The sequence below is a fragment of the Schistocerca nitens genome, chromosome 11, assembly GCF_023898315.1.
Source record: "Schistocerca nitens isolate TAMUIC-IGC-003100 chromosome 11, iqSchNite1.1, whole genome shotgun sequence".
In the NCBI taxonomy this organism is placed as follows: domain Eukaryota; kingdom Metazoa; phylum Arthropoda; class Insecta; order Orthoptera; family Acrididae; genus Schistocerca; species Schistocerca nitens.
Window position 1 is genome coordinate 167,371,649 of NC_064624.1, and position 27,900 is coordinate 167,399,548.

The following is a 27,900-nucleotide window of genomic DNA, read 5'->3' on the forward strand; positions in this document are numbered from 1 at the left end:
CACTTGGCCACTCCGGCCTGCGACACATTTATTAATTTGATTTTGTTTTGACAAGGCTACATTCACTAACCATGGAAAAGTTAATTTGCATAACATGCATTATTGGGCAACTGAAAATCCATGTTGGCTGCGGCAAGCTGCACACCGAAAACCGTGGTCGGTGAATGTATGGTGTGGGATTCTAGAGGACAGATTTATAGGCCCCTATTTTATCGAAGGAATTCTTAATTGTAGGAAGTACACCATATCCTTGCAAAAACCATTATGTCTGTTATTGGAAGGAAGAAATACCTTTAGGGACAAGGAAAAGAAGGCGGTATCAACACGATGGGTGTCCAGCACATTTTTCGCTGATGGCTAGAAATGAGTTGCAGAGACAATTCCCAAATCGTTGGATTAGACGCGGAGGAGATGTGTCGTGGCCGGCTCGTTCGCCAGACTTGATGATATCCAGTATTACAAATTTACTCTTTCTGGCGGACACACGTCCAGATCGTCCGCTCTTAAAATTCCGCCATCTCTCTGCTCAAATCCACCACTGCTGGCGGCTCACCACCAACTGCGCAACGCTACGCGCTGTTCACATCCAACTGCCGACCACTACAATAGCGAATATTTCGACAATGCAAACCAGCCACAGACTGCACACAGCACAGTCAGTGATTTTCATACAGAGCGCTACATCTACATCTACATCCGTACTCCGCAAGCCACCTGACGGTGTGTAGCGGAGGGTACCCTGAGTACCTCTATCGGTTCTCTCTTCTATTCCAGTCTCGTATTGTTCGTGGAAAGAAGGATTGTCGGTATGGTTCTGTGTGGGCTCTAATCTCTCTGATTTTATCCTCACGATCTCTTCGCGAGATGTACGTAGGAGGGAGTAATATACTGCTTGACTCCTCGGTGAAAGTATGTTCTCGAAACTCCGACAAAAGCCCGTACCGAGCTACTGAGCGTCTCTCCTGCAGAGTCTTCCACTGGAGTTTATCTATCATCTCCGTAACGCTTTCGCGATTACTAAACGATCCTGTAACGAAGCGCGCTGCTCTCCGTTGGATCTTCTCTATCTCTTCTATCGACCCTATCTGGTACGGATCCCACACTGCTGAGCAGTATACAAGCAGTGGGCGAACAAGCCTACTGTAACCCACTTCCTTTGTTTTCGGATTGCATTTCGTTAGAATTCTTCCAATGAATCTCAGTCTGACATCTGCTTTACCGACGATCAACTTTATATGATCATTCCATTTTAAATCACTCCTAATGCGTACTCCCAGATAATTTATGGAATTAACTGCTTCCAGTTGCCGAGCTGCTATTTTGTAGCTTAATGATAAGGGAACTCTCTTTCTATGTATTCGCAGCACATTACACTTGTCTACATTGAGATTCAATTGCCATTCCCTGCACCATGCGTCAATCCGTTGCAGATCCTCTTGCATTTCAGTACAATTTTCCATTGTTACAACCTCTCGATACACCAGAGCATCATCTGCAAAAAGCCTCAGTGAACTTCCGATGTCATCCACAAGGCCATTTATTTAATGTGGCGTTACCAACATAACAACCTAAACAGCCTACTTACATTGTAAGTCATTTTCACTCAGGTTCGCGGATACTTTTGATCTCATAGTGTATCATTCCATTTAAAAAAAAATCATACTTGGTTCATTACCTCGATCGGTGCATGGGAAAACGCACATCGAAGTACGATCCCCTTGGCGTGTTATTATTTGCCAAAAAGATCGTTTCGATATGTGGACCTCTCACGAAATAAAACGAGTGTTACGTCTTACATGACTCAGCCGATATATATGTACATAGGATCAAACTTAATAAAACCAACTATCAGCACTGATGGATTCCTGACTCTAAATGATGAAAAAAAAAAAAGACCTATGAAAGAGTGTATGGGAAAGCATCGTTGCCACAGTACATGGCACTGACGGGTGACCACGTGCCGTGTGTTTTCTTGTGTGTTGCTGGCTGTGTACAGTGTAAGCAGCAGAATGGTCCGATATTCATGTCGAGAACAAGCTGAGGTCGTGTTGGTGCACAGCCAAGCAGGCGGAAAAGGTCGAGAGGCAGCAAGACTGTCCAAAACAAGTAACCTCGCAGAAAACAACCATATCGCACATTTCAAGCCATTTCTGGCGTTTGTGTGACCATGCGTCCTATCAGACAGACGAATGTGCAGTGAGGTGGCGGATTATGGGTCCACCGGACTTGGAGGACCGAGCTCTACATCTACATCTACATCTACATGAATGCTCTGCAAATCGAACTTAAGTGCCTGGCAGAGGGATCATCAAACCACCTTCACAATAATTCTCTATTATTCCACTCTCGAAGAGCACGCGGAGAAAACGAACACCTACATCTTTCCGTGCGAGCTCTGATTTCCCTTATTTTATTATGGTGATCGTTTCTCCCTGTGTCGGCGACCGTCAACAAAATACTTTCGCGTTCGGAGGAGGAAGTTGTTGATTGAAATTTCGTAACAAGTTCGCGCCGCAAAGAAAAACTCCTTTGTTTTAGTGATGTCCAGCAAAAAATGGTGTATCGTTTCAGTGACACTCTCTCCCCTATTTCGCCGGCCGCAGTGGCCGTGCGGTTCCAGGCGCAACAGTCTGGAACCGAGCGATCGCTATGGTCGCAGGTTCGAATCCTGCCTCGGGCATGGATGTGTGTGATGTCCTTAGGTTAGTTAGGTTTAATTATTTCTAAGTTCTAGGCGACTGATGACCTCAGAAGTTAAGTCCCATAGTGCACAGAGCCATTTGAACCAGCCATCCCCTATTTCGCGATAATACAAAACGTATCCGAGGTCCATCGAACCGATAAGCAAGAAATTCGACAACAACCTAACAAGGTTGTCCGAGTTCGTGCTCACCTCAACATACTTCCTGTTCGACGGAAATTATTATGAACAGACAGATGGTGTCTCCATGGGATGCCCGCTTTCACCGGTTGTAGCCAACTTTTTTATGGAGAATTTCGAGGAGAAGGCAGTAGAACGAGGCAAACAAAAACCAACTTGTTTCTTCCGCTACGTGGATGTCACGTTCGTTGTTTGGCCACGTGGACGGGACAGCTGAAATGAATTTCTCGAACACCTCAACTCGCTGCACCCCAACATACAGTTCACGATGGAAGTGGAGCAGGATGGTGCCCCACCGTTTCTTCTGGTGAAACGGAAACATGACGGCAAGCTGGGACGCAGTGTATACAGAAAACCTACACACACCGATTTGTACCGAAATGCCTTCAGTTGCCACCGCAACTCCCAGCGTGAAGGCGTTTTGCGCTCAATTGTTCACAGGGCTCGATCGATCTGCGATCGGGAGAGCCTTCCAGCAGAACTGCAACACCTCGAGACAACATTTCGGAAAAATGGGTACAACCAGCAGCAAATAAACCTAGGATGCTTTCTCTGTGACCCTGTAAATACCAGAGCTAAACAATGTAGAACAACAACGTACGTTACAACCATAGCATTCTGTATTACCACAGTTCCTTATCTCTAACATTTTAAAAACGTACGTAGACTTTAGATGACATGTCAGTCATAGATGTTCTTATCTCTATTTAGTGAACGCATTTTCAGTCATGTTTTGGACATTGTCGCGCTACACTATATTAACTAATGTTTCGCCGCAAGGGATGTCGCATTTTAGAGAGTAAATTAATATGGAGTATTTCGTTCTTCTTTTCACACATTGACATACCCATTTCTTCTTTCCTCATTGCCTTTAAGGCATGCAGTTGTAGTAATTGAAGTAGGCACAAATGCAGTGATGAAAAAGAAATGATTGGTGTACATTCACATTCTCTTAACATCGTTCCTTTCTTGTTGCTCCCATGACGATTGACTGTTGTAGTGGGACGCGAAATTGAGGCGTCACCCATCCACCAGCGTCAGCCCAGTTTGCAGGTGAATATAAGTTTAATTTAGTGTTTTGTTTATGTATTTTGTAATATTTGTAATGTTTGTGAATTATCTAAAGTTTTGTATTTATTTTTATGTTTCATGTACGGAGAGAGCGGCGCAACGAACGGAGACAGCATCTTCACTGCCGGCACCAGAGGGAAAATTGCTGGCCACTATACGTCGCGTGTCGACAGCCAGAGACCAACACAAGATCCTGAAACCGAGTTGTTGCGTCGTGCCTCTAAAAACTGAAAAAATAAGAATTTGTAATGTTTCTACAACAATGACGTCATAGAAAGTTTAATCATGTTGTAAATGGTCAGTCCTATCTTGTCAAGGATCATGTTCACGTCTGTATGTAGTATATATGAAGATAATAAACTATTGTATACTACAAAAGTTAAAATACGTGTTCCGAGAATTTATTTATGAAGAATTATATTAAGGAAGATGTATTACTGATGTATTTGACAACATTATTAATTTTTGACAACGTCCATCGCGAGTTTGAGTTTTAAAAGTTTATTCAATGTGGTTTTAATATTTATTAAAGCAGATAACTTCCATTAATATAATTTCTGAGAAGAAACAAACGATATCTAAATCGAAAAAAGTTTGCGCAAACCAATTGGACTGAGTTACGTAATTCTGCGCATACCGCTCAAATGATGATGTTTTAATTACAGTTTCGTTCAAGGACCATTCAGAGACAACTCTAAAAAGAATTTAAATAATTTTGAAGTGTTTTGTAACCGACGTAGGTCACGAAGTCTGCACATGGTCATATGTCAAAAGAAAATCGTTTATACAAAACTTACGTCGTTACACTACACTGTTTCTATCGCAATCTTGTAAATCTTTACTGGACCCAACTGTTAACTGATCTTGCGTTCAACTAATGCCATTGTTAAATCGCTTCTTGTGTGCTACAAATTGTATTGCCATAGACAAGGAGACAGGGCACATTCTGTGGTCGAGGGGTAGGCACGGTTGCTGCTTTGCGCGTGACGTCTTGTCGCTCGCTATCATTTCCCGCGTTAGTACGGGCGGCGTGAGATTTATTTACTCGCGGTTGTATGGACGCTAGTCAGCTGTGCCTGCCCCCGCTTCAGGGTGTGCCGTGTTTCGTAAGGCGTACGCCGACTTTCAGTCACTGTTACTCCTGTGCTGCTGTCGGTCACTTACCGAAACGTTAGTCTGTTTCAGCACGGCGGCCACTGGGCCGTGACGATGTCGGTTGATGACCAGCGGTGGGGCGGTCGTCCGCTCTGAGTCGCTTGGACTTGGCAGTTACCTTCTTCTTCTCTCTCTCTTTTTTTTTTTCCATGAGTCTACTGACTGGTTTGATGCGGCCCGCCACGAATTCCTTTCCTCTTCATCTCAGGGTAGCACTTGCAACCTACGTTCTCAATTATTTGCTTGACGTATTCCAATCTCTGTCTTCCTCTACAGTTTTTGCCCTCTACAGCTCCCTCTAGCACCATGGAAGTCATTCCCTCATGTCTTAGCAGATGTCCTATCATCCTGTCCCTTCTCCTTATCAGTGTTTTCCACATATTCCTTTCCTCTCCGATTCTGCGTACAACCTCCTCATTCCTTACCTTATCAGTCCACCTAATTTTCCACATTCGTCTATAGCACCACATCTCAAATGCTTCGATTCTCTTCTGTTCCGGTTTTCCCACAGTCCATGTTTCACTACCGTACAATGCTGTACTCCAGACGTACATCCTCAGAAATTTCTTCCTCAAATTAAGGCCGGTATTTGATATTAGTAGACTTCTCTTGGCCAGAAATGCCTTTTTTGCCATAGCGAGTCTGCTTTTGATGTCCTCCTTGCTCCGTCCGTCATTGGTTATTTTACTGCCTAGGTAGCAGAATTCCTTAACTTCATTGACTTTGTGACCATCAATCCTGATGTTAAGTTTCTCGCTGTTCTCATTTCTACTACTTCTCATTACTTTCGTCTTTCTCCGATTTACTCTCAAACCGTACTGTGTACTCATTAGACTGTTCATTCCGTTCAGCAGATCATTTAATTCTTCTTCACTTTCACTCAGGATAGCAATGTCATCAGCGAATCGTATCATTGATATCCTTTCGCCTTGTATTTTATTTCCACTCTTGAACCTTTCTTTTATTTCCATCACTGCTTCCTCGATGTACAGATTGAAGAGTAGGGGCGAAAGGCTACAGCCTTGTCTTACACCCTTCTTAATACGAGCACTTCGTTCTTGATCGTCCACTCTTATTATTCCCTCTTGGTTGTTGTACATATTGTATATGACCCGTCTCTCCCTATAGCTTACCGCTACTTTTTTCAGAATCCCGAACAGCTTGCACCATTTTATATTGTCGAACGCTTTTTCCGGGTCGACAAATGCTATGAAAGTGTCTGGTTAACCAGATCAAACTTGTTTATTTGCTGTAAATTCCTAAGTAGTTTGTGAGAAAAGTTGTAACTCAGCTGTTCATGATTTTACACATTTTTAAGGCATTTTCCTATCTATGTTTCATTTAAATGAGAATTATTTATTTGGGTTATTCACCTGTTGAAGCTTAACATAAAATTTGTAACTTAGCTTTCATGATTTTAATTTAAGCATTCTTGTAAAGCAGTCCTTTATCTACGTTTTATTGATTGGTAATTCTTCATCGGTGTTATTCACTGGTTGAAGGTCAACATATGTTTGTAACCAAGTTTATATGTCCTTGCTTAATTCAGATTTGTTTAGAGCCTTTATTGCTGGAAGATCATTAAAGCTTGGGTGCTTGTAATTGTGAATACTGTTGTCTATGTTGTGGGCTACCCTTCCACTTCCACAGCCAAGCTGTCCTATCAACCAGTACAGGGAGTTCCAGCAAATTTCACGATTCCCGGCTGCAGACGTGCGTACAACGGACGTAGCCGATGCTCGAGCTGTCGCGATGAGAGTAGCGGGTATCTTTAGCCGCCGCGCCGTACCTCGCCTAACATGGCGGTCGTTATTAATTTGGGCGGATAAGCGTAGGCGCACGCGAAGCGCGCTTTCGCGCTAAATGCGGTCGGCGAGTGTAGAGTCCGCGCGGTTGGTTAACCGGCGAAGCGTCCGGAAGTTCGCGGCTCGGCGCGTCAACGTCGCTTCTCCGTTCATTAGGGCGGCTGCGCCTGCAGCGGCGCGGAGCGTCGTATTTATAGACGACGCCCGGTGGAGTGGAGTGGGGGCACCCAGTCTCGCATTGTGCGCGCTGCCATAGCACGGCGGGCAGATTAGAGTAACCCGTGGGGGGGGGGGGGGGGGGAAGACCTCATGGCGAGAGCGGAGCGGAGGGGAAAGGGGGGGGGTAGTGTTTTTTCGGGCAGCCGTCCCGCGCCGCATTTAACTCGCGGCAGCTGTGGTCAAAACAGACACGGCGCAGCAGACTCTGGCGGTACACCTGCTGCAGGTCCGTGCGGGGAGTGTAGCGTGTCAGTGTGCGTCACACCTGCGCCGAGGCAGCGGCTGGAGTCTCCAGAGGCCGCTGAAGACGAGCGAGTCATGGACGACGACGAACACCACCCGGAGCTGGAGAACATGGCGCGCTTGGTGAGTCGTCATTCTTTCCGTTCATTACCCCTTAACCCTTTCGTGAGCTGTGGGAAACATACTTCCCACTACAGTGAACACGTTCCTAGTGAAACCTTCCCGTCTCCTCTATATCTCTTTTGTTATTACGCAACCTTCCCTTTTACGATAAACTGTGAAACCTTTCCTTAGGATTTCTATCTCTTGCTTAGTAATAAATAATGAAATCTTCCCTTTGAAATTTATTCTCTTTCTCAATCTCCGCATACAAATTTAAATGCTGCTTATTAAAAGTGATTTTCTGATTATTTCGACGAAACATAGAATGTGTTGTCGTCGTGGCCCTCAGTCGTTACCTGCAATAACCCAAAACTGTTCCTTACCTTTTTTTACTGTTACTGCATCGCCATCTAACTGCTACATCGAACTTACTGTGTTTTACTATACTCTTATTAGCTGCTGGTGGACTTTCATAATAAGTGGCTCTATTTATTACCAAAGCTGACGTTATTCTTTAATAGCAATGACTGAAGTTACATAATTCGTAGTTAAACTTCTATAGTGACAACAATAAAATTTTGCAAAGTTTTACGTTGATGGTTTTTGGGATGGATTATAATTAGGAATGCAATATTGCTGGCAAAAGTTGATTACATTCTGAATGAAATGATTTTACAAATGTTCGAATGGGACTTACTTTTTACAATAATCTTACAACTAGCAATGCGCAAACATACCTTCAGTAGTCTTGAGTTTCTAAAAAAATTAATTCAATAATATTAGTTCCTCTTATCATAATAGTTAACTGATGTCTCTGTACATCCGTTTATAATCTCTTGTAAATCACAGCTAGTGGCTGGCAGGCACACCGCTCCTCTCAACCTCTCGCTTCAGACCTGCTACCGACTCGCTTCACCTCTCGCTTACTACTGACTTCCTGCGAACGCTTAATTGCTGTCTCTCACGCCAATAATGCTTTCTGGTGCAGTCAATCCCTGCTACCATTACAAAATGTATCAATGCGCGGTCTTTCCCGCTCTTTTCTTAAAATGTATCCGTACGCGGTTTCTCCCACCCTTTTTAAAGTTATATCAACAATACTTTGGTGCAGATATTCCCTGCTACCACAATTATTTCCAACATGACAAATATTAATTATTCCTACTTAATCCTATTAATATAATATAAACATCTTTCATAAATTGTGGTTTGACAATAGACAATAGAAATATACACTAGTCCCGTGGGATTCACAGTTCCCACCTCTGTACGGTGCTACCACCTAGTGAACAGTGTAGGGTACTGTGATAACGTAGATTTTCCCGGCATATCAAATACTCATGATTTTGACGGGTTTGCAGCCGGGACCATCTAGCCGCCATCTTCAGGCGATGATTGAGTGCACAATCACATTTTAACTGCCTTCATCCACGAATCAAATTTACGATGGAAATTGGGAAAAAAATATGGCAAATTACCTTGTTTGGATGTCTTAGTACATGAGAAAGAATATGGGACTTTGGGACACAGTGTATACCGAAGACCTATGCATACGGACCTCTACTTCCATGCCACAAGTTGTCATCCACAACATCAACGCTTGGGAGTTTTACGCACACTGGTCTAGAGGGCTTATGCTGCTTCGGATTCCGATAACTTGAAACAGGAGTTGGATCACCTTAAGGTTGTTTTCAGGCAGAATGGGTATTCTGATCGCCAAATTACTCGTGCTTTTCAATTTGTACCCCCACGAGAACCAACGGTGGACACTTCCAAATCAGTTGCTTTTTTACCCTTCGTGGGAAGTATTTCTTCGAAAATTTCAAGAATCCTCAGGAAGTATGATATTAAAAGCGTCCTTATGCCTTTGGCCAAAACTAGATCCCTTCTGGGATCGGTTAAAGATGATTTGGGACTGAGGAAGCCTGGGGTATACAAGATCCCCTGTCACTGCGGAAAGGCCTACATTGGACACACTGATCGTACAGTTCAAGATCGATGTGTGGAACATCAATGGCATACACGTCTGCTCCAGCCGGATAAATCAGCCGTTGCTGAACACTTAATGAAGGGCACAATATGTTGTATAACGAGACGCAAATTATTGCCTCGGCTTCCCGTTACTGGGATTGCGTATTGAAAGAATCAATTGAAATGTCTGTCTGATGATATTATGAATAGAGATAAAGGTTTTCCTTTAAGTAAGACGTGGAATCCTATTTTATCACAGATAAAACAACAACGGTCTGGTTTCCGACCGGCTGCATTTTAATTTTGCGGTTCCTCGCTTTTGACAGTTTTCACCGCTGGCGCTGCTGCAATTCTTCGCCTCACAGAGGGCAGCTCTTCCGTTGCTCGCGCGCGCGCAACGGCCAGTACCCGTGGTATAAAGGAGCCGCCGAATCTGAGGTCTCTCCAGTTCCGGCGTGATTGTGCACTCAATCATCACCTGAAGATGGCGGCCACATGGTCCGCCGAAATATCGTGTTGTCGTCAGGAGGATGGAACCCGGCTGCAAACCCGTGAAAATCATCAGTATAGGGTACTACTCCCAATCGGAAGTTCCCGCCGTTTTTGCTGTACCTTCGCGCAGAGGCATTGTATAGCTGAGTGTTGCTCTGTAGAGGAGCCTTTCAGTGCTGTTTGCGTGACATTTTGTGATTTTTTTCCTCAAAGCTGTAGTATGAGGTAAATACTTTTGATTTACCCAAATTTATGAAGGAAAACGAAAATTGGAAAGAGGAGAATTCCAGTTTGAAACAAAAGGAGCCATTTATGCAGTGAAATGGATGTATAACCGTCCAGTCACTTTCCTCTCCTCAATTCATGACCCATGAGAAACAGCCACAGTGAAAAGTCAAAACAAGGATGGTACTAGCACAGAGATTTCTCGTCCTGAAATTGTGGCAGGCAACAAAATAGTGGGTGGTGTCGATAAGTTTGATCAATTACGAGAAAGGTATGCTATTGGCAGACGTTCTGTAAAATGGTGGCATAGAATATTTTATTTCCTGGTGGATGTTGCTGCAGTGAACAGTTTTATCCTGTGGAAAATAAGTAAAAGAGAAAGTGTACAGCATGATCAGCTCACATACAGGATCCATCTAGCCAGATAATTGTTCACTGGCTTCTCATCCCAAAAAAGGCGTCGACAAAAACCTTTCTGGCAAAAAGGGGTAAAGTACCTGAGGGTTTTCGTCTTGTGGCTGTAGGGGAGCATCACCCCATTTTAGGAGAAACCTACTGGACGTACCGTCTTTGTAGTACCAAAGCTGCGGAAAGCAGCACTCGCTGTGTTTGTACATATTGTCAAATACCACTTTGCATAGCCCCATGTTTCAGAAAATGTCATGGCAAGTAATTGTGAACAACCATTGTAACAAGAGAAGTAAATTTATCAAATAAATATGGCATATATTGAAAAAGTTGTTTTTGTCATTTAACTCCAAGGAAGGGCAGTGGGAAGAATACTTCCCACCTTTTTGTGTGACCTTACTTTCACAGTTGGAGCAAATTTGATATTCTGTATGATAAATACACCTATCTGTTAACTGCTGTCTGCTCTCCATTCATTAAAAAAAACTGCTCAATAATTTTGCCCACGAAAGGGTTAACTCACGAGATGTGGTCTCCCAGACCGCGCGAAAGTTTTCGAACTCGTTATTCTCCGAGGTCAGTTCTGGCGGAATACTACCAGGTGATCAAAAAAGTCAGTATAAATTTGAAAACTGAATAAATCACGCAATGATGTAGATAGAGAAGTAGAAATTGACACACATGCTTGGAATGACATGGGGTTTTATTAGAACAAAAAAAAAAAAAAAATACGAACGTTCAAAAATGTCCGACAGATGGTGCTTCATCTGATCAGAATAGCACTAATTAGCATAATAAAGTAAGACAAAGCAAAGATGATTTTCTTACAGGAAAAGCTCAATATGTCCACCATCATTCCTCAACAATAGCTGTAGTCGAGCAATAATGTTGTGAACAGCACTGTAAAGCGTGTCCGGAGTTATGGTGAGGCATTGGCATCGGATGTTGTCTTTCAGTATCCCTAGAGATTTCGGTCGATCACGGTACAAAAAAAATGGCTCTGAGCACTATGGGACTCAACTTCTGAGGTCATTAGTCCCCTAGAACTTAGAACTAGTTAAACCTAACTAACCTAAGGACATCACAAACATCCATGCCCGAGGCAGGATTCGAACCTGCGACCGTAGCGGCCTTGCGGTTCCAGACTGCAGCGCCTTTAACCGCACGGCCACTTGGGCCGGCGATCACGGTACACTTGCGACTTCAGGTAACCCGAAAGCCAATAATCGCACGGACTGAGGTCTGGGGACCTGGGAGGCCCAGTATGACGAAAGTGGCGGCTGAGCACACGATCATCACCAAACGACGCGCGCAAGAGGTCTTTCACGCGTCTAGTGTTTTTTTTTTTTTTTTTACAATAAAACCCCATGTCATTCCAAACGTGTGTCATTTTTACCTCTCTATCTACATTATTTCGTGGTTCATTAAGTTTTCAAATTTATACTGACTTTTTGATCACCCAGTACTTTACTCCCCCTACCCTACTTAAATTGCCCACTTTACAATATTGGCTCTGAACACTATGGGACTTAACTTCTGATGTGATCAGTCCCCTCGACCTTAGAACTTCATAAACCTAACTAAACTAAGGACACCGCACACATCCATGCCCGAGGCAGGGTTAGAATCTGCGACCGCAGCGGTCTCGCGATTCCAGACTGTAGCGCCTAGAACCGCACGGCCACTCCGGCCGGCAATATTTTGTTGTTGGTTGCATTATCGCCTTCTTTGCTCGTTACTAACACATGGTACTGACATGTGTTGAGTTCTCCTAGACTCCGCCTCGTGAACTATGTACCTGTTATCTTTAGCAGAGTACAAAATGTGTTCATAGGAACGTGTCAGTTTTAACGATCCAAAGTTTGATTAAATGGTTAATTAATGGGTGGAAGAAGAGGTCAGTGATATAGTTAAAAAATAGATGAAAACGACGACGATTGTACAGTAGAGAATGATCACGGTTCTGCTAATGTAGTATCATGAAGAGGACCTTTCTGTTTCTCCAATAAAATACTTAAAGTGTTAGTTAAAATCAAATGTGATCTGATTGGCGACAAAGAAAAATCGCAGAATTCAATGTCGCGGCCGGCCGGTGTGGCTGAGCGGTTCTAGGCCTACAGTCTGGAACCGCACGACCGCTACGGTCGCAGGTCCGAATCCTGCCTCGGGCATGGATGTGTGTGGTGTCCTTAGGTTAGTTAGGTTTAAGTAGTTCTAAGTTCTAGGGGACTGATGACCTTAGAAGTTAAGTCCCATAGTGCTCAGAGCCATTTTGAAAGTGGAAAAGCGTGGTGCCAGCAGTCTCTCTGGCAGACTTGTTACATTTTCAAGTGTTCTGCCAAAAGCAATCGCAGTCCTTGGTTTGCTGTCCCCACAACATTATCTATGTGATCATTTCAACTTATTCGTAATGGTGATTCTTAAATATGTAGTTGAATATATAGCCTTTAGATCTGCGTGATTTATCATGTACCCGAAATTTAGCAGATTCATTTTGGTAATCCTGTGGCTGAGTTCACACTTTTCATAATTTAGTCAACTTCCATTTTCCGCACCATAGAGACGTTGTTGTTGCAGTCTTCAGTCCAGAGACTGGTTTGATGCAGCTCTCCATGCTACTCTATCCTGTGCAAGCTTCTTCATCTCCCAGTACCTACTGCAACCTACATCCTTCTCAATCTGCTTAGTGTATTCATCTCTTGGTCTCCCTCTACGATTTTTACCCTCCACGCTGCCCTCCAGCACTAAATTGGTGATTCCTTGATGCCTCAGAACATGTCCTACCAACCGATCCCTTCTTCTAGTCAAGTTGTGCTACAAACTCCTCTTCTCCCCAATTCTGTTCAATACCTCCTCATTAGTTATATGATCTACCCACCTAATTTTCAGCATTCTTCTATAGCACCACATTTCGAAGGCTTCTATTATCTTTTTGTCTAAACTATTTATCGTCCATGTTTCACTTCCATATATGGCTACACTACACACAAATATTTTCAGAAAGGACTTCCTGATACTTTATACTCGATGTTAACAAATTTCTCTTCTTCAGAAACGCTTTCATTGCCATACCCAGTCTACGTTTTATGTTCTCCCTACTTCGACCATCATCAGCTATTTTGCTCCACAAATAGCAAAACTCATCTACTGCTTTAAGTGTATCATTTCCTAATCAAATTTCCTCAGCATCACCCGACTTAATCTGACTACATTCCATTATCCTAGTTTTACTCCTGTAAACTTCTTTCAAGACACTTTCCATTCCGTTCAGCTGCTCTTCCAAGTCCTTTGCTGTCTCTGACACAATTACAATGTCTTCGGCGAACCTCAAAGTTTTTATTTCTTCTCCATAGATTTTAATTTCTAATCCAAATTTTTCTTTTGTTTTTCTTTACTGCATGCTCAATATACTGATTGAATAACATAGCGGATAGGCAACAACCCTGTCTCACTCCCTTCCCAACCACTGCTTCCCTTTCGTACCCCTCGACTCATAAATGCCATGTGGTTGCTGTACAAATTATAAATAAATAGCCTTTCACTCCCTGTATTTGACCCCTGCCACCATCAGAATTTGAAAGAGAATATTCTAGTCAACATTGTCAAAAGCTTTCTCTAAGTCTACAAATCTCAGAAACGTAGGTTTGCCTGTCCTTAATCCATCTTTTAAGGTAAGTAGGGTCATTATTGCCTTGTGTGTTCCAACATTTCTACGGAATCCAAACTGATCTTCCCCAAGGTTGGCTTCTACCAGTTTTTCCATTCGTCTGTAAAGAATTCGAGTTACTATCTTGCAGCCATGACTTATTAGACATAGTTTGGTTATTTTCACACCTATCAAAACTGCTTTCTTTGGGATTGGAATTATTATATTCTTCTTGACATCTGAGGGTATTTCGCCTGTGTCATACATCTTGCTCACCAGATGGTAGATTTTTGTCACGGGATGCTCTCCCAAGGCTATCAATAGTTCTAATGGAATGTTGTCTTCTCCTGGGGCCTTGTTTCGACATAGGTCTTTAAGTGCTCTGTCAAATTCTTCACACAGAATCATATCTCCCATTTCATCTTCATCCACGTCCTCTTCCATTTCCATAATATTGCCCTCAAGTACATCGCCTTTGTATAAACTGTCTGTATACTCCTTCAACCTTTCTGCCTACCCTTTTTTGCTTAGGACATGTTTTCCATCTGAGCTCTTTATATTCATAGAGGTGGTTCTCGTTCCTCCAAACGTCTCTTTAATTTTCCTGTAGGCAGTATCTATCTTACCCCTAGTGATATATGCTTCTACGTCCTTGCAGTTGTTCTCTAGTCATCCCTGCTTAGCCATTTTGCACCTCCCGTCGATCTCATTTTTGAGATACATTGTCTAAATCATTTTGATCCTCTGATGGCTTTATGAGACGGTAAGAGACTATACCGACTGCAAATAATCTAAGAGGGCTGCTCATACTGTCTTCTATGTCGTTTATGTAGATCAGAAAGAGCAGATGGACTGTAACACTTCAAAGGGGAACGACAGATATTACTTATGTCCAACTCGATGACCCTCCATCAATTATTACAGACTCCGCCCCCTCTGACAGGAAATCACGAATCCAATGGCTCAACTAGGATGATGTTCCATAGCCAATCAATTTGATGAGAAGTCGGTTGTGAGATACGGTGTATAAAGCCTTCTAGAAATCTAGAAATACGGAATCCCCCCTCGATATCGCTTACTACTTCGTTGGGATAAAAAGCTAGTTGCGTTTCACAAGAATCACATTTTCGGAATTCATGTTGACTGTTTGTCAATAAGTCATTTTCTGCTAGGTAATTCAGAGTGCTCGAGCACAGTATGTGTTCTAAAATCCTACCGCAAGTCGGCGTTAGCGATATGGGTGTAGTTTGCCGGATTGCTCCTATTTACTTTCTTGGGTATTGGTATGACCTGTGCAACTTTCCAGTCTTTCAATGCGGATCTTTCGGCGAGCTAGTGGTTGTACGTGACTACTATGAAAGGAGCTGTTACATCAGCATACTCTGAGGTAGACATGCTGCTGTACAGTAAGGACCAAAAGCTTTGCATTTATTAACTGATTTAACCTGGTATTTTACTTCTATCGACTTCTGTTCCTCATGTTGGCAGTTTTTCTTGATTCATATTCTGAGATAATTACTTCGTCTTCTTTGGTGCAGGAATTACAAAACTCTGTCTTTAGTAACTCTGCTTTAGTGACATCACCAATATTATCACACACAGTGAAAGTGAAACGTTCCCTTAGAAAAATTTATTGAATTACTGTGCTGGTAAACCCCTTATGTTATTTGTTTTTCAAATAGCTGAGCAGAACTGAACGTACTCAGACATTTCACTCTTTACTTATTCTGTTCAACACTAAACTTACACACAATATTTTTAGCGCAACGCACTCTGACTTTCAATAATCCCCACAAAAGAATGGCCCTGACTAACAATAACCTATACCTTTCATGAATCACTTACCCCACAAAAATCTTCATTACTCGAACTACTGCAATACAGCGCCAATACTGCCAGCTGAATAAAAGATTCTAACTGCTGAAGGCACTAACTACCGATAGGCATAGTTAGCAAGTGAAAGATTTTGATAAAGAACAAACAATGTATTTACCTTAATAGTGTTCAAAAGGCATAATATAAATATATCAGTTCATGACATCCAGTCTTACAAATTTACTGTCTCTGATGGACACACGCCCAGATCATCCGCTCTCAAAACACCGCCATCTCACTTCCCCACATCCGCCACTGCTGGCGGCTCACCTCCAACTGCGCAACGCTATGCGCTGTTAACAGCCAACTGCTCAACACTACAATAGCGACTATTTCAACAATGCCCACCAGCCACAGACTGCACACAGCACAGCCAGTGATTTTCATACAGAGCGCTAGCTGAGGCCGGCCGCGGTGGTCTAGCGGTTCTAGGCGCTCAGTCCGGAACCGCGCGACCGCTGCGGTCGCAGGTTCGAATCCTGCCTCGGGCATGGATGTGTGTGATGTCCTTAGGTTAGTTAGGTTTAAGTAGTTCTAAGTTCTAGAGGACTTATGACCACAGATGTTGAGTCCCATAGTGCTCAGAACCATTTGAATCATTCGCTAGCTGAGGTTACCAACATAAAAACCGAAATAGCCTACTTACAAAAGTATTTTTTGCACTTTGCCGCTGGCAGGGGCGGATCCTGGATCTCGGTGGGGGGGGGGGGCAATTTTTTTGGTACCTGCCTTCAAAAAAATTAATTCCAAATACTCTATACGCGCGTGCTGTGTGTTTAATGAAATAACTTACTGTATTACCTAAAAAATATTCTTCAAATACGACACGTGCACTTGAAAAACTCTGTGTTTGTCTGCTAATGTAAAATGATCTATAAAAATGATAATGTTCATTTGTTTCCATTCTTAAATCATCGAAATTAGTTCACCATTTGCTTTCATTTGACAGAATGTTGCCATCGAATTCGCGCATGTGTTTATTCGCAGCAATGACGATACGACTGCGAAAAGTTATAATAGCGTATTTGACTGTGTTCAGGAAATCATCTTATATTATTAATTACATCATTTTATGCTCATAAAAAACTGTTTTTCCTCATGAATGTAAATATTAACAATAAGAAATTTCTTTCTTTCTTCTTGTAAAAAAATAAGAAATAAAATAAAAATGCAAAAGTATAAATAAAATGAAATTTAATATTAAATATGTATATTCACAGTACTGCTCTTACATATTAAATTCTTATATCCTTCTACGAACAATTTTTGAAAATCTTTTAATTACTTTTTCTATGTCTACAGGAATCTGGTAATGAATATGCATAAGTGCAAGACCAAGTAGGCGGTTTTCATTCATCGATGTTCTTAAAGAAGCTTTCAGGTGCCGCAAGTAGAACATACTACATAGGCCGACGTAATCAGCCCCTAAAGCAGTCGGAAAAAAAAGATCGGTCACGCACCAGGGAGGGGGGGGGCGCAATTGCCCCCATTGCCCCTCCCTCTCCGCCCCCCTCCTCACCCCCTCCTTGGATTCGCCCCCTGGCCGCTGGTATACTTTACGTACGACCGCATTCTCTTTGGATTTTCTGTCAGATTTCGAAACAAAGTTACGTCGTGGAAAAAACACTCCTGGAAATTGAAATAAGAACACCGTGAATTCATTGTCCCAGGAAGGGGACACTTTATTGACACATTCCTGGGGTCAGATACATCACATGATCACACTGACAGAACCACAGGCACAGAGACACAGGCAACAGAGCATGCACAATGTCGGCACTAGTACAGTGTATATCCACCTTTCGCAGCAATGCAGGCTGCTATTCTCCCATGGAGACGATCGTAGAGATGCTGGATGTAGTCCTGTGGAACGGCTTGCCATGCCATTTCCACCTGGCGCCTCAGTTGGACCAGCGTTCTTGCTGGACGTGCAGACCGCGTGAGACGACGCTTCATCCAGTCCCAAACATGCTCAATGGGGGACAGATCCGGAGATCTTGCTGGAAAGGGTAGTTGACTTACACCTTCTAGAGCACGTTGGGTGGCACGGGATACATGCGGACGTGCATTGTCCTGTTGGAACAGCAAGTTCCCTTGCCGGTCTAGGAATGGTAGAACGATGGGTTCGATGACGGTTTGGATGTACCGTGCACTATTCAGTGTCCCCTCGACGATCACCAGTGGTGTACGGCCAGTGTAGGAGATCGCTCCCCACACCACGATGCCGGGTGTTGGCCCTGTGTGCCTCGGTCGTATGCAGTCCAGATTGTGGCGCTCACCTGCACGGCGCCAAACACGCATACGACCATCATTGGCACCAAGGCAGAAGCGACTCTCATCGCTGAAGACGACACGTCTCCATTCGTCCCTCCATTCACGCCTGTCGCGACACCACTGGAGGCGGGCTGCACGATGTTGGGGCGTGAGCGGAAGACGGCCTAACGGTGTGCGGGACCGTAGCCCAGCTTCATGGGGACGGTTGCGAATGGTCCTCGCCGATACCCCAGGAGCAACAGTGTCCCTAATTTGCTGGGAAGTGGCGGTGCGGTCCCCTACGGCACTGCGTAGGATCCTACGGTCTCGGCGTGCATCCGTGCGTCGCTGCGGTCCGGTCCCAGGTCGACGGGCACGTGCACCTTCCGCCGACCACTGGCGACAACATCGATGTACTGTGGAGACCTCACGCCCCACGTGTTGAGCAATTCGGCGGTACGTCCACCCGGCCTCCCGCATGCCCACTATACGCCCTCGCTCAAAGTCCGTCAACTGCACATACGGTTCACGTCCACGCTGTCGCGGCATGCTACCAGTGTTAAAGACTGCGATGGAGCTCCGTATGCCACGGCAAACTGGCTGACACTGACGGCGGCGGTGCACAAATGCTGCGCAGCTAGCGCCATTCGACGGCCAACACCGCGGTTCCTGGTGTGTCCGCTGTGCCGTGCGTGTGATCATTGCTTGTACAGCCGTCTCGCAGTGTCCGGAGCAAGTATGGTGGGTCTGACACACCGGTGTCAATGTGTTCTTTTTTCCATTTCCAGGAGTGTATTAAAAGCATCTCGCATTGAACTTCGCCCTAGATTTCGAGCGTCTGTAAAAGTCAAGTAATCTGGGGGAATCTGCGATCTTTCATTTTCGGCATGCTTTTTTCGTTGCTTCTGCAACAGTGTCCTGACCTGTTTTGTGTACCATGGGGGATCGGTACCCCGTCCTCTTAATTTATGTGGTATATATACTGAAGGGCCAAAGAAACTGGTACTCCTGCCTAATGTCGTGAAGCGCCCTCGCAAGCACGCAAAAGAGCCGCAACACGTCGTGGCAGGGGATCGACTAATGTCTGAAGTAGTGCTGGAGGGAACTGAAACCATGAATCCTGCAGGGCTGTTCATAAATCGGTATGAATACGAGAGGATGGAGATCTCTTATCAACAGCACGTCGCAAAGTATTCCATGTTCGTGTCTGGGGAGTTTGGTGCCCAGCGGAAGTGTTTAAACTCAAGAGTCTTCATGGAGCCACTCTATAGCAATTCTGGACGTATGGGGTGTCGCATTGACATGCTGGATTTGCCCAAATCCGTCGGAATGCATGATGGACATGAATGGATGCTTACTTACGTGTCACCTGTCAGTCATACCTAGACGTATCAGGGGTCCCATATCACTCCAACTGCACACGCCCCACAACATTACAGAGCCTCCACCAGCTTGAACAGTCGCCTGCTGACATGTGGGTTCCATGGATTCATGAGGCTGTCTCGGTACCGATTCACGTTCAACCGCTCGATACAATATGAAACGAGACTCGTCCGACCAGGCAATGCTTTCCAGTCATCAACAGTCCAATGTCGGTGTTGACGGGCCCAGACGGGGCGCAAAGATTTGTGTCACGCAGTCATCAACGGTACACGAGTGGGCCTTCGGCTGCGAAAGCCTATATCGATGATGTTCCGTTGAATGGTTCGCTCGCTGACACTTGTCGATGCTCCAGCATTGAAATCTGCACAAATTTGCGGAAGGGTTGCACTTCTGTCAGGTTGAACGACCTCTCCAGACGTCGTTGGTGCCGTTCTTGCAGGATCTTTTTTCGGTCGCAGCGATGTCGGAGATTTGAAGTTTTACCCGATTCCTGATATTCACGGTACACTCGTGAAATGGTGGTACGGGAAAATCCCCACCTCATCACCACCTCGGAGATTCTGTGTCCCATCGCCCGTGAGCCGACTATAACACCCCGTTCAGACCCGCTTAAATCTTGATAACCCGTCGCCGTAGCAACAGTAACTGATGTAACAACTGCCCCAGAAAGTTGCTATCTTACACAGACGTTGCCGACCACAACGCCGTATTCTGCCTGTGAACATGTCTCTATACTTGAATATTCATTACTACAGGGTTATTACAAATGATTGAAGAGATTTCACAGCTCTACAATAACTTTGTTATTTGAGATATTTTCACAATGCTTTGCACACACATGCACGAGTTCCTCCCACACTCGACGCAGCATGTCCCCATCGATGAGTTCGAAAGCATCGTTGATGCGAGCTCGCAGTTCTGGCACGTTTCTCGGTAGAGGAGGTTTAAACACTGAATCTTTCACATAACCCCACAGAAAGAAATCGCACGGGGTTAAGTCGGGAGAGCGTGGAGGCCACGACACGAATTGCTGATCATGATCTCCACCACGACCGATCCATCGTTTTTCCAATCTCCTGTTTAAGAAATGCCGAACATCATAATGGAAGTGCGGTGGAGCACCATCCTGTTGAAAGATGAAGTCGGCGCTGTCGGTCTCCAGTTGTGGCATGAGCCAATTTTCCAGCATGTCCGCGGGCTACGCGTGAAACTTGCACGCACGCGTTCAACCGTTTCTTCGCTCACTGCAGGCCGACCCGTTGATTTCCCCTTACAGAGGCATCCAGAACCTTTAAACTGCGCATACCATCGCCGAATGGAGTTAGCAGTTGGTGGATCTTTGTTGAACTTCGTCCTGAAGTGTCGTTGCACTGTTATGACTGACTGACGTGAGTGCATTTCAAGCACGACATACGCTTTCTCGGCTCCTGTCGCCATTTTGTCTCACTGCGCTCTCGAGCGGTCTGGCGGCAGAATCCTGAAGTGCGGCTTCAGCCGAACAAAATTTTGAGTGTTTCTACGTATCTGTAGTGTGTCGTGACCATATGTCAATGAATGGAGCTAGAGTGAATTTATGAAATCGCTTCAATCATTTGTAATAGCCCTGTATATTAATTTTTTCGGCGCTTCCGTGTGTCTCAACTGCGGTCGGTACTGTTTCTTCGACTTTAAACCACATTTGGTCTATGCTTAACAGTAGGTTTGGAAGGAGTGGAGACTGTCTCTTAGGAATGTGTCAAGCGCTCTTTGATCTGCTTCTTTAAATATATGTATTGTGAAACTTCCTGGCAGATGAAAACTGTGTGCCGGACTCAGACTCGAACTCGGGACCTTTGCCTTTCGCGGGCAAGTGCTCTGTGCTTCTGTGAAGTTTGGAAGGTGGAGACGAGGTACAGGCAGAACTGAAGCTGTGAGGGCGGGGCGTGAGTCGTGCTTGGGTAGCTCAGTTGCTAGAGCACTTGCCTGCGAAAGGCAAAGGTCCCGAGTTCGAGTCTCGGTCTGGAATGCAGTTTTAATCTGCCACGAAATTTCATATCAACGTACACTCCGCTGCAGAGTGAATATCTCATTCTGGAAACATCCCCCACGCTGTGGCTAAGCCATGTCCCCGCAATATCCTTTCTTTCAGGAGTGCTAGTTCTTCAAGGTTCGCAGGAGAGCTTCTGTGAAGTTTGGAAGGTAGGAGACGAGGTACTGGCAGAAGTAAACCTGTGAGGACGGGCCGTGAGTCGTGCTTGGGGAGCTCAGATGGTAGAGCACTTGCCTGCGAGAGGCAAAGGTCCCGAGTTCGAGTCTCGGTCGGGCGCACAGTTTTAATCTGCCAGGAAGTTTCATATCAACGCACACTCCGCTGCAGAGTGAAAATCTCATTCTGGATATGTATTTTGCTATAATTTTTGGTGTGTTTGGATGTCACGGTTTTCAGTGTAGATGCAAAAACCTTCCAGTCACGAAACTCTGTATCGTCATGGTGTTCCGTATTTGTTCATGATTATCTGTTTCTAAGATGTGAAGTATGTTTTCGCAACCAGTTACACTTCGAGAGGGCTCCTCAACAAGTTGTTCAAACTAATTTTCTGAGAAGGCATTCAGTACGATCATGTACGACGTTTTACGCCTACCACCTAGTTCAAACATGTATTCTCGCCGAAATTTCGAGGGTAGGTTGAAGTCACCAACTACAATTGTGTGAATGGGGCTGTTATTTGAAATGAGACGTAAGTTTGCTTTGAACTGTTTAGTAATTCTGCTGTAATGACATTGTTATCAGTAAGATCACCATTTCTCATCACACAGTAATGTATTGATTGCGTTTTGCCGCTGCTGTACTTCATACACGACCAGAATCTCTTTGGGTTTCCTGCCAGGTGTCCAGAGAGAATTTCATTTTCGAAGCTATTAAAAGCATCTCACATTGAAGCTCGTGCTAAATTTCAAGCTTCTGTAAAAGTTCGCCAATCTTAGGGGTTTTGCGTCATTTCAAATTTGACATGCTATTTTTCGTTGCTGCTGCAACAATGTTCTCATCTGTTTTGTGTAACAGGGTGGTCAGATGTCGGTTCCACTCTGGTCAGGCCTGAACAATCACTTTTCCCGAGCTCCATATGCAAATGAAATTGTAAGAAACTGTAGTATGTGCCAGTGTGGGAAGTGCCCAGAGCCATGCACTTCACAGCAGTGGCGAAGTGTGGCATTTTTTTTTTTGCAGGGCAGGCTGAGAATTACGAATTTAGAAAAACATCGACAACACGAGATATGAACTCCTGCCATTTGGTTGAAGATTTGAAAGATCCCTTCTCTGTAGCCAAAATCGCCATGTTTGACAGTCTGTCAATTGTCATTGCGTTGCGAAGGTAGATTTTAAGGCTTTTTAATGTACTCAGCCTTCTCCAAGAAGCGCTCATTGCTTGAATTGCAAGAATCAACGACAGTAATTTCACACGTTCAGAGAAGATATTTTTTTAATCCACTGTTAATAATGGATTTAAGGATCTCCTAACGCTCTAGACCTTTATTCTCACTGCTGTAAATAAACGTAGATTCCCTATTCAGTTTTTCACTGTGAAAGAAAGAATATATTTTAAGCAGTTTTTCAACTTTATTCAGGGTGTTACAGAAAGGTACGGCCAAACTTTCAGGAAACATTCCTCACACACAAATAAAGAAAAGATGTTATGTGGACATGTGTCCAGAAACGCGTAATTTCCATGTTAGAGCCCATTTTAATTTCGTCAGTATGTACTGTACTTCCTCGATTCACCGCCAGTTGGCCCAATTGAAGGAAGGTACTGTTGACTTCGGTGCTTGTGTTGACATGCGACTCATTGCTCTACAGTACTAGCATCAAGCATCAGGCACTGTTAGTGATGTCTTGATTGGGCCCCATGTTCTTCCACCTACGCTCTATGGAGCACGTTATCATGATTTCATATGGGATACTCTACCTGTGCTGCTAGAACATGTGCCTTTACAAGTGCGACACAACATGTGGTTCGTGCACGATAGAGCTCCTGCACATTTCAGTCGAAGTGTTCGTACGATTCTCAACAACAGATTCGGTGACCGATGGATTGGTAGAGGCGGACCAATTCCATGGCCTCCACACTCTCCTGACCTCAACCCTCTTGACTTTCATTTATGGGGGCATTTGAAATGTCTTGTCTACGCAACCCCGATACCAAATGTAGAGTGTCTTCGTGCTCGTATTGTGGACGGCTGTGATACAATACGACATTCTCCAGGGCTGCATCAGCGCATCAGGGATTCCGTGCGACGGAGGGTGGATGCATGTATCCTCGCTAACGAAGGACATTTTGAACATTTCCTGTAACAAAGTGTTTGAAGTCACGCTGGTACGTTCTGTTGCTGTGTGTTTCCATTCCATGATTAATGTGATTTGAAGAGAAGTAATAAAATGAGCTGTAACATGGAAAGTAAGCGTTTCCGGACACATGTCTTCATAACATATTTTCTTTCTTTGTGTGTGAGGAATGTTTCCTGAAAGTTTGGCCGTACCTTTTTGTAACACCCTGTATATTGGGAAATTGTTTGGCCCATTACAACCTGAAAATTTTTCTTCATTTACAATTTCTGTAAAATATGTTTCATGAAAGCCCTGGAATTTAGTTTCATGTGTACTACTTCTGTGTTACTAGTTTCGAATGATAGCCTTCTCAACATTTGAATACTTGGTTCTGTTTCGTTAAAATTAATTTCAGATACTCCTGCCGAATTTGTTAAAATGGTTCAAATGGCTCTGAGCACTATGGGACTTAACATGTGAGGTCATCAGTCCCCTAGAACTTAGAACTACTTAAACCTAACCAACCTAAGGACATCACACACATCCGTGCCCGAGGCAGGATTCGAACCTGCGACCGTAGCGGTCGCGCGGTTCCGGACTGAAGCGCCTAGAACCGCTCGGCCACACTGGCCGGCCCGAATTTGTAAGGCTCTTAACTTCCACTATGCATTCCACAATAATTTCCTCACATATTTTTCAACAGTCTTAATGCGCTTTTCAATTTCGAACTTACAGCGTCTTATGTCCACAGCTTTATTTTGCAAGATGTCATACAATATACTTGTATGATGGAAAATCGATCTGTACAGCTGCAGTAGAGAAAGAAAACTTTGATCATCCAGCATACTGTTTAGGCCAACTGCTTGATGTACAGAATTATCATCCCAGCCTTCAAAGTTTATCACATCATTAAATGCTGGTTTCAGGTATGCATAGTGAAGAATAAAGGTTTGTACACCGCATGAATGAAAACTCCGTCTTGTTTCACGAGCTTGGTGGTTTAAATCGCGTTTCCCTCAGTAGTTTACTTCTTTTACTGAAACGTGCAAAAAACGTTGTGAAATCCTGGTAGATTTGCCACAAAAAGTTTTACTTGCATAATTTTTTTTGCAAGCATAGAGGAGTACTAGGTTCAACTGATGTGCGTAGCAGTGGATAAAGACAGCATGAGGATATGCTTCTTTCACTATAAAACGGACACCAAAATTTTTCACGCCATTATACTGCAGCCGTCGTATGTTTGCGACACTAAATTGTTTTTATTATTATTGTAACTGCTTAACTTGTCTTAGCACTTGCAACAACTGCCCTAAAACCCTACAAATCTGTCCTGTGTTTCTCCTTATTCGTTATTTGCAAAACGAAAAATTGCAGCTTGACTTCAAGTTGAGACATCCGTTGTTCCGTCGACTTGTGCTAATATAAGAGGACTATTTTTAACTTCACTTGAAATTTGTTCCTTAACAACATCCGTGATACAAACTATTAATTCATTTTGTTTGTCAGAGGAAGCGCCTTTAAATACTCCATCGGATGCTAATACGGTTTACTTCTGCTAAGAAATCCAAGAGTTATGGAAAATTTCCTTTATTTACTGACACCTCAGGTTTCTCATGACCTCGAAAAGCTAACTCTTGCCACGCTAAAAAGCAGGTAGTCGAAATAAGTCTCTTCGTTATATTTTTGTTTCGATCAGCCTTCTCGTTATGTTTCAAAGATTCAACGCGTGTTGCTTCTGAAAGATCATGGTCACTTCTTACTGTACCTAGCTGATCGTATTTAAGAGCTGCTGCGATACATGAAATGGAACATTCATGCCTTTTGGCTTTCGAAGGGAAATTTTTACAGCTGCCTTCGCCTACTTCCCACGTACACCATTCAAAACCGCCATCACTCATTCCACACAATACACAGTAAAAACAAAAAAGTTTGTTCCTTGCAACGCTGCCACTTAACCAAAGGTTTGAATTGCACCGTTGTGTTTGGAAACGTCTTACAAATTTTCCATAAGATTTTTTAATAGACAGACTTGGCGTCGGGTTTCGTTATTTCACCAGGAGTTTTATCTTCCAAAGAAAGACGAGAGAAGAATGCAGGGTCTTCAGTTAAAAAATTCGGTGGGCTATGTGATGAAATAAACACGTCCATGGCGGTTTGAGGTAGTCATGAGTACCACTCGTTACAAGATAATGATTTAAATATTAGACAACTTACAGTTTTCCTTTCGACAATATAATAACACGTCAAATTGACGGCGACACGTGAAAGTTCACACCAGAATTTGCTTCACTAATCAGTGCCACTACTTAGTACGTTTAACTGCAAAAATCATGTTCCAGGCTTCACCACTAACACGTCCAATACTATTGACAATAAAACCTAAAGACACGCAACGGAACCACCAACGTTTGAAATAAGTAAGGCTCCCTAATTTTAATCTGACGAACGATGAAAACACGAGCACGTAGGCTATTTATTATCAATATGAAACAACATCGAATGATGCATTCACATTTATTTTCCATGCATTATGAATCTCTGCTTGTTCCTTATGTTATATATACACTCCTGGAAATGGAAAAAAAGAACACATTGACACCGGTGTGTCAGACCCACCATACTTGCTCCGGACACTGCGAGACGGCTGTACAAGCAATGATCACACGCACGGCACAGCGGACACACCAGGAACCGCGGTGTTGGCCGTCGAATGGCGCTAGCTGCGCAGCATTTGTGCACCGCCGCCGTCAGTGTCAGCCAGTTTGCCGTGGCATACGGAGCTCCATCGCAGTCTTTAACACTGGTAGCATGCCGCGACAGCGTGGACGTGAACCGTATGTGCAGTTGACGGACTTTGAGCGAGGGCGTATAGTGGGCATGCGGGAGGCCGGGTGGACGTACCGCCGAATTGCTCAACACGTGGGGCGTGAGGTCTCCACAGTACATCGATGTTGTCGCCAGTGGTCGGCGGAAGGTGCACGTGCCCGTCGACCTGGGACCGGACCGCAGCGACGCACGGATGCACGCCAAGACCGTAGGATCGTACGCAGTGCCGTAGGGGAACGCACCGCCACTTCCCAGCAAATTAGGGACACTGTTGCTCCTGGGGTATCGGCGAGGACCATTCGCAACCGTCTCCATGAAGCTGGGCTACGGTCCCGCACACCGTTAGGCCGTCTTCCGCTCACGCCCCAACATCGTGCAGCCCGCCTCCAGTGGTGTCGCGACAGGCGTGAATGGAGGGACGAATGGAGACGTGTCGTCTTCAGCGATGAGAGTCGCTTCTGCCTCGGTGCCAATGATGGTCGTATGCGTGTTTGGCGCCGTGCAGGTGAGCGCCACAATCAGGACTGCATACGACCGAGGCACACAGGGCCAACACCCGGCATCATGGTGTGGGGAGCGATCTCCTACACTGGCCGTACACCACTGGTGATCGTCGAGGGGACACTGAATAGTGCACGGTACATCCAAACCGTCATCGAACCCATCGTTCTACCATTCCTAGACCGGCAAGGGAACTTGCTGTTCCAACAGGACAATGCACGTCCGCATGTATCCCGTGCCACCCAACGTGCTCTAGAAGGTGTAAGTCAACTACCCTGGCCACCAAGATCTCCGGATCTGTCCCCCATTGAGCATGTTTGGGACTGGATGAAGCGTCGTCTCACGCGGTCTGCACGTCCAGCACGAACGCTGGTCCAACTGAGGCGCCAGGTGGAAATGGTATGGCAAGCCGTTCCACAGGACTACATCCAGCATCTCTACGATCGTCTCCATGGGAGAATAGCAGCCTGCATTGCTGCGAAAGGTGGATATACACTGTACTAGTGCCCACATTGTGCATGCTCTGTTGCCTGTGTCTATG

The 27,900-nt window shown here is 44.5% G+C and overlaps 1 protein-coding gene across 1 annotated transcript in view; it reads left to right on the forward strand.

Annotated features, from left to right (window-relative positions):
• Window positions 1-7,294: 7,294 nt before the first annotated feature.
• Window positions 7,295-27,900, forward strand: part of LOC126212810 (actin-binding Rho-activating protein-like) — a 190,988-nt gene continuing 170,382 nt past the window's right edge. Inside the window, exon 1 of the mRNA XM_049940218.1 lies at window positions 7,295-7,497. Within this exon, the coding sequence (XP_049796175.1) occupies window positions 7,450-7,497 (48 nt within the window). The 5' untranslated portion in view covers window positions 7,295-7,449. The remainder of the gene's footprint in view (window positions 7,498-27,900) is intronic.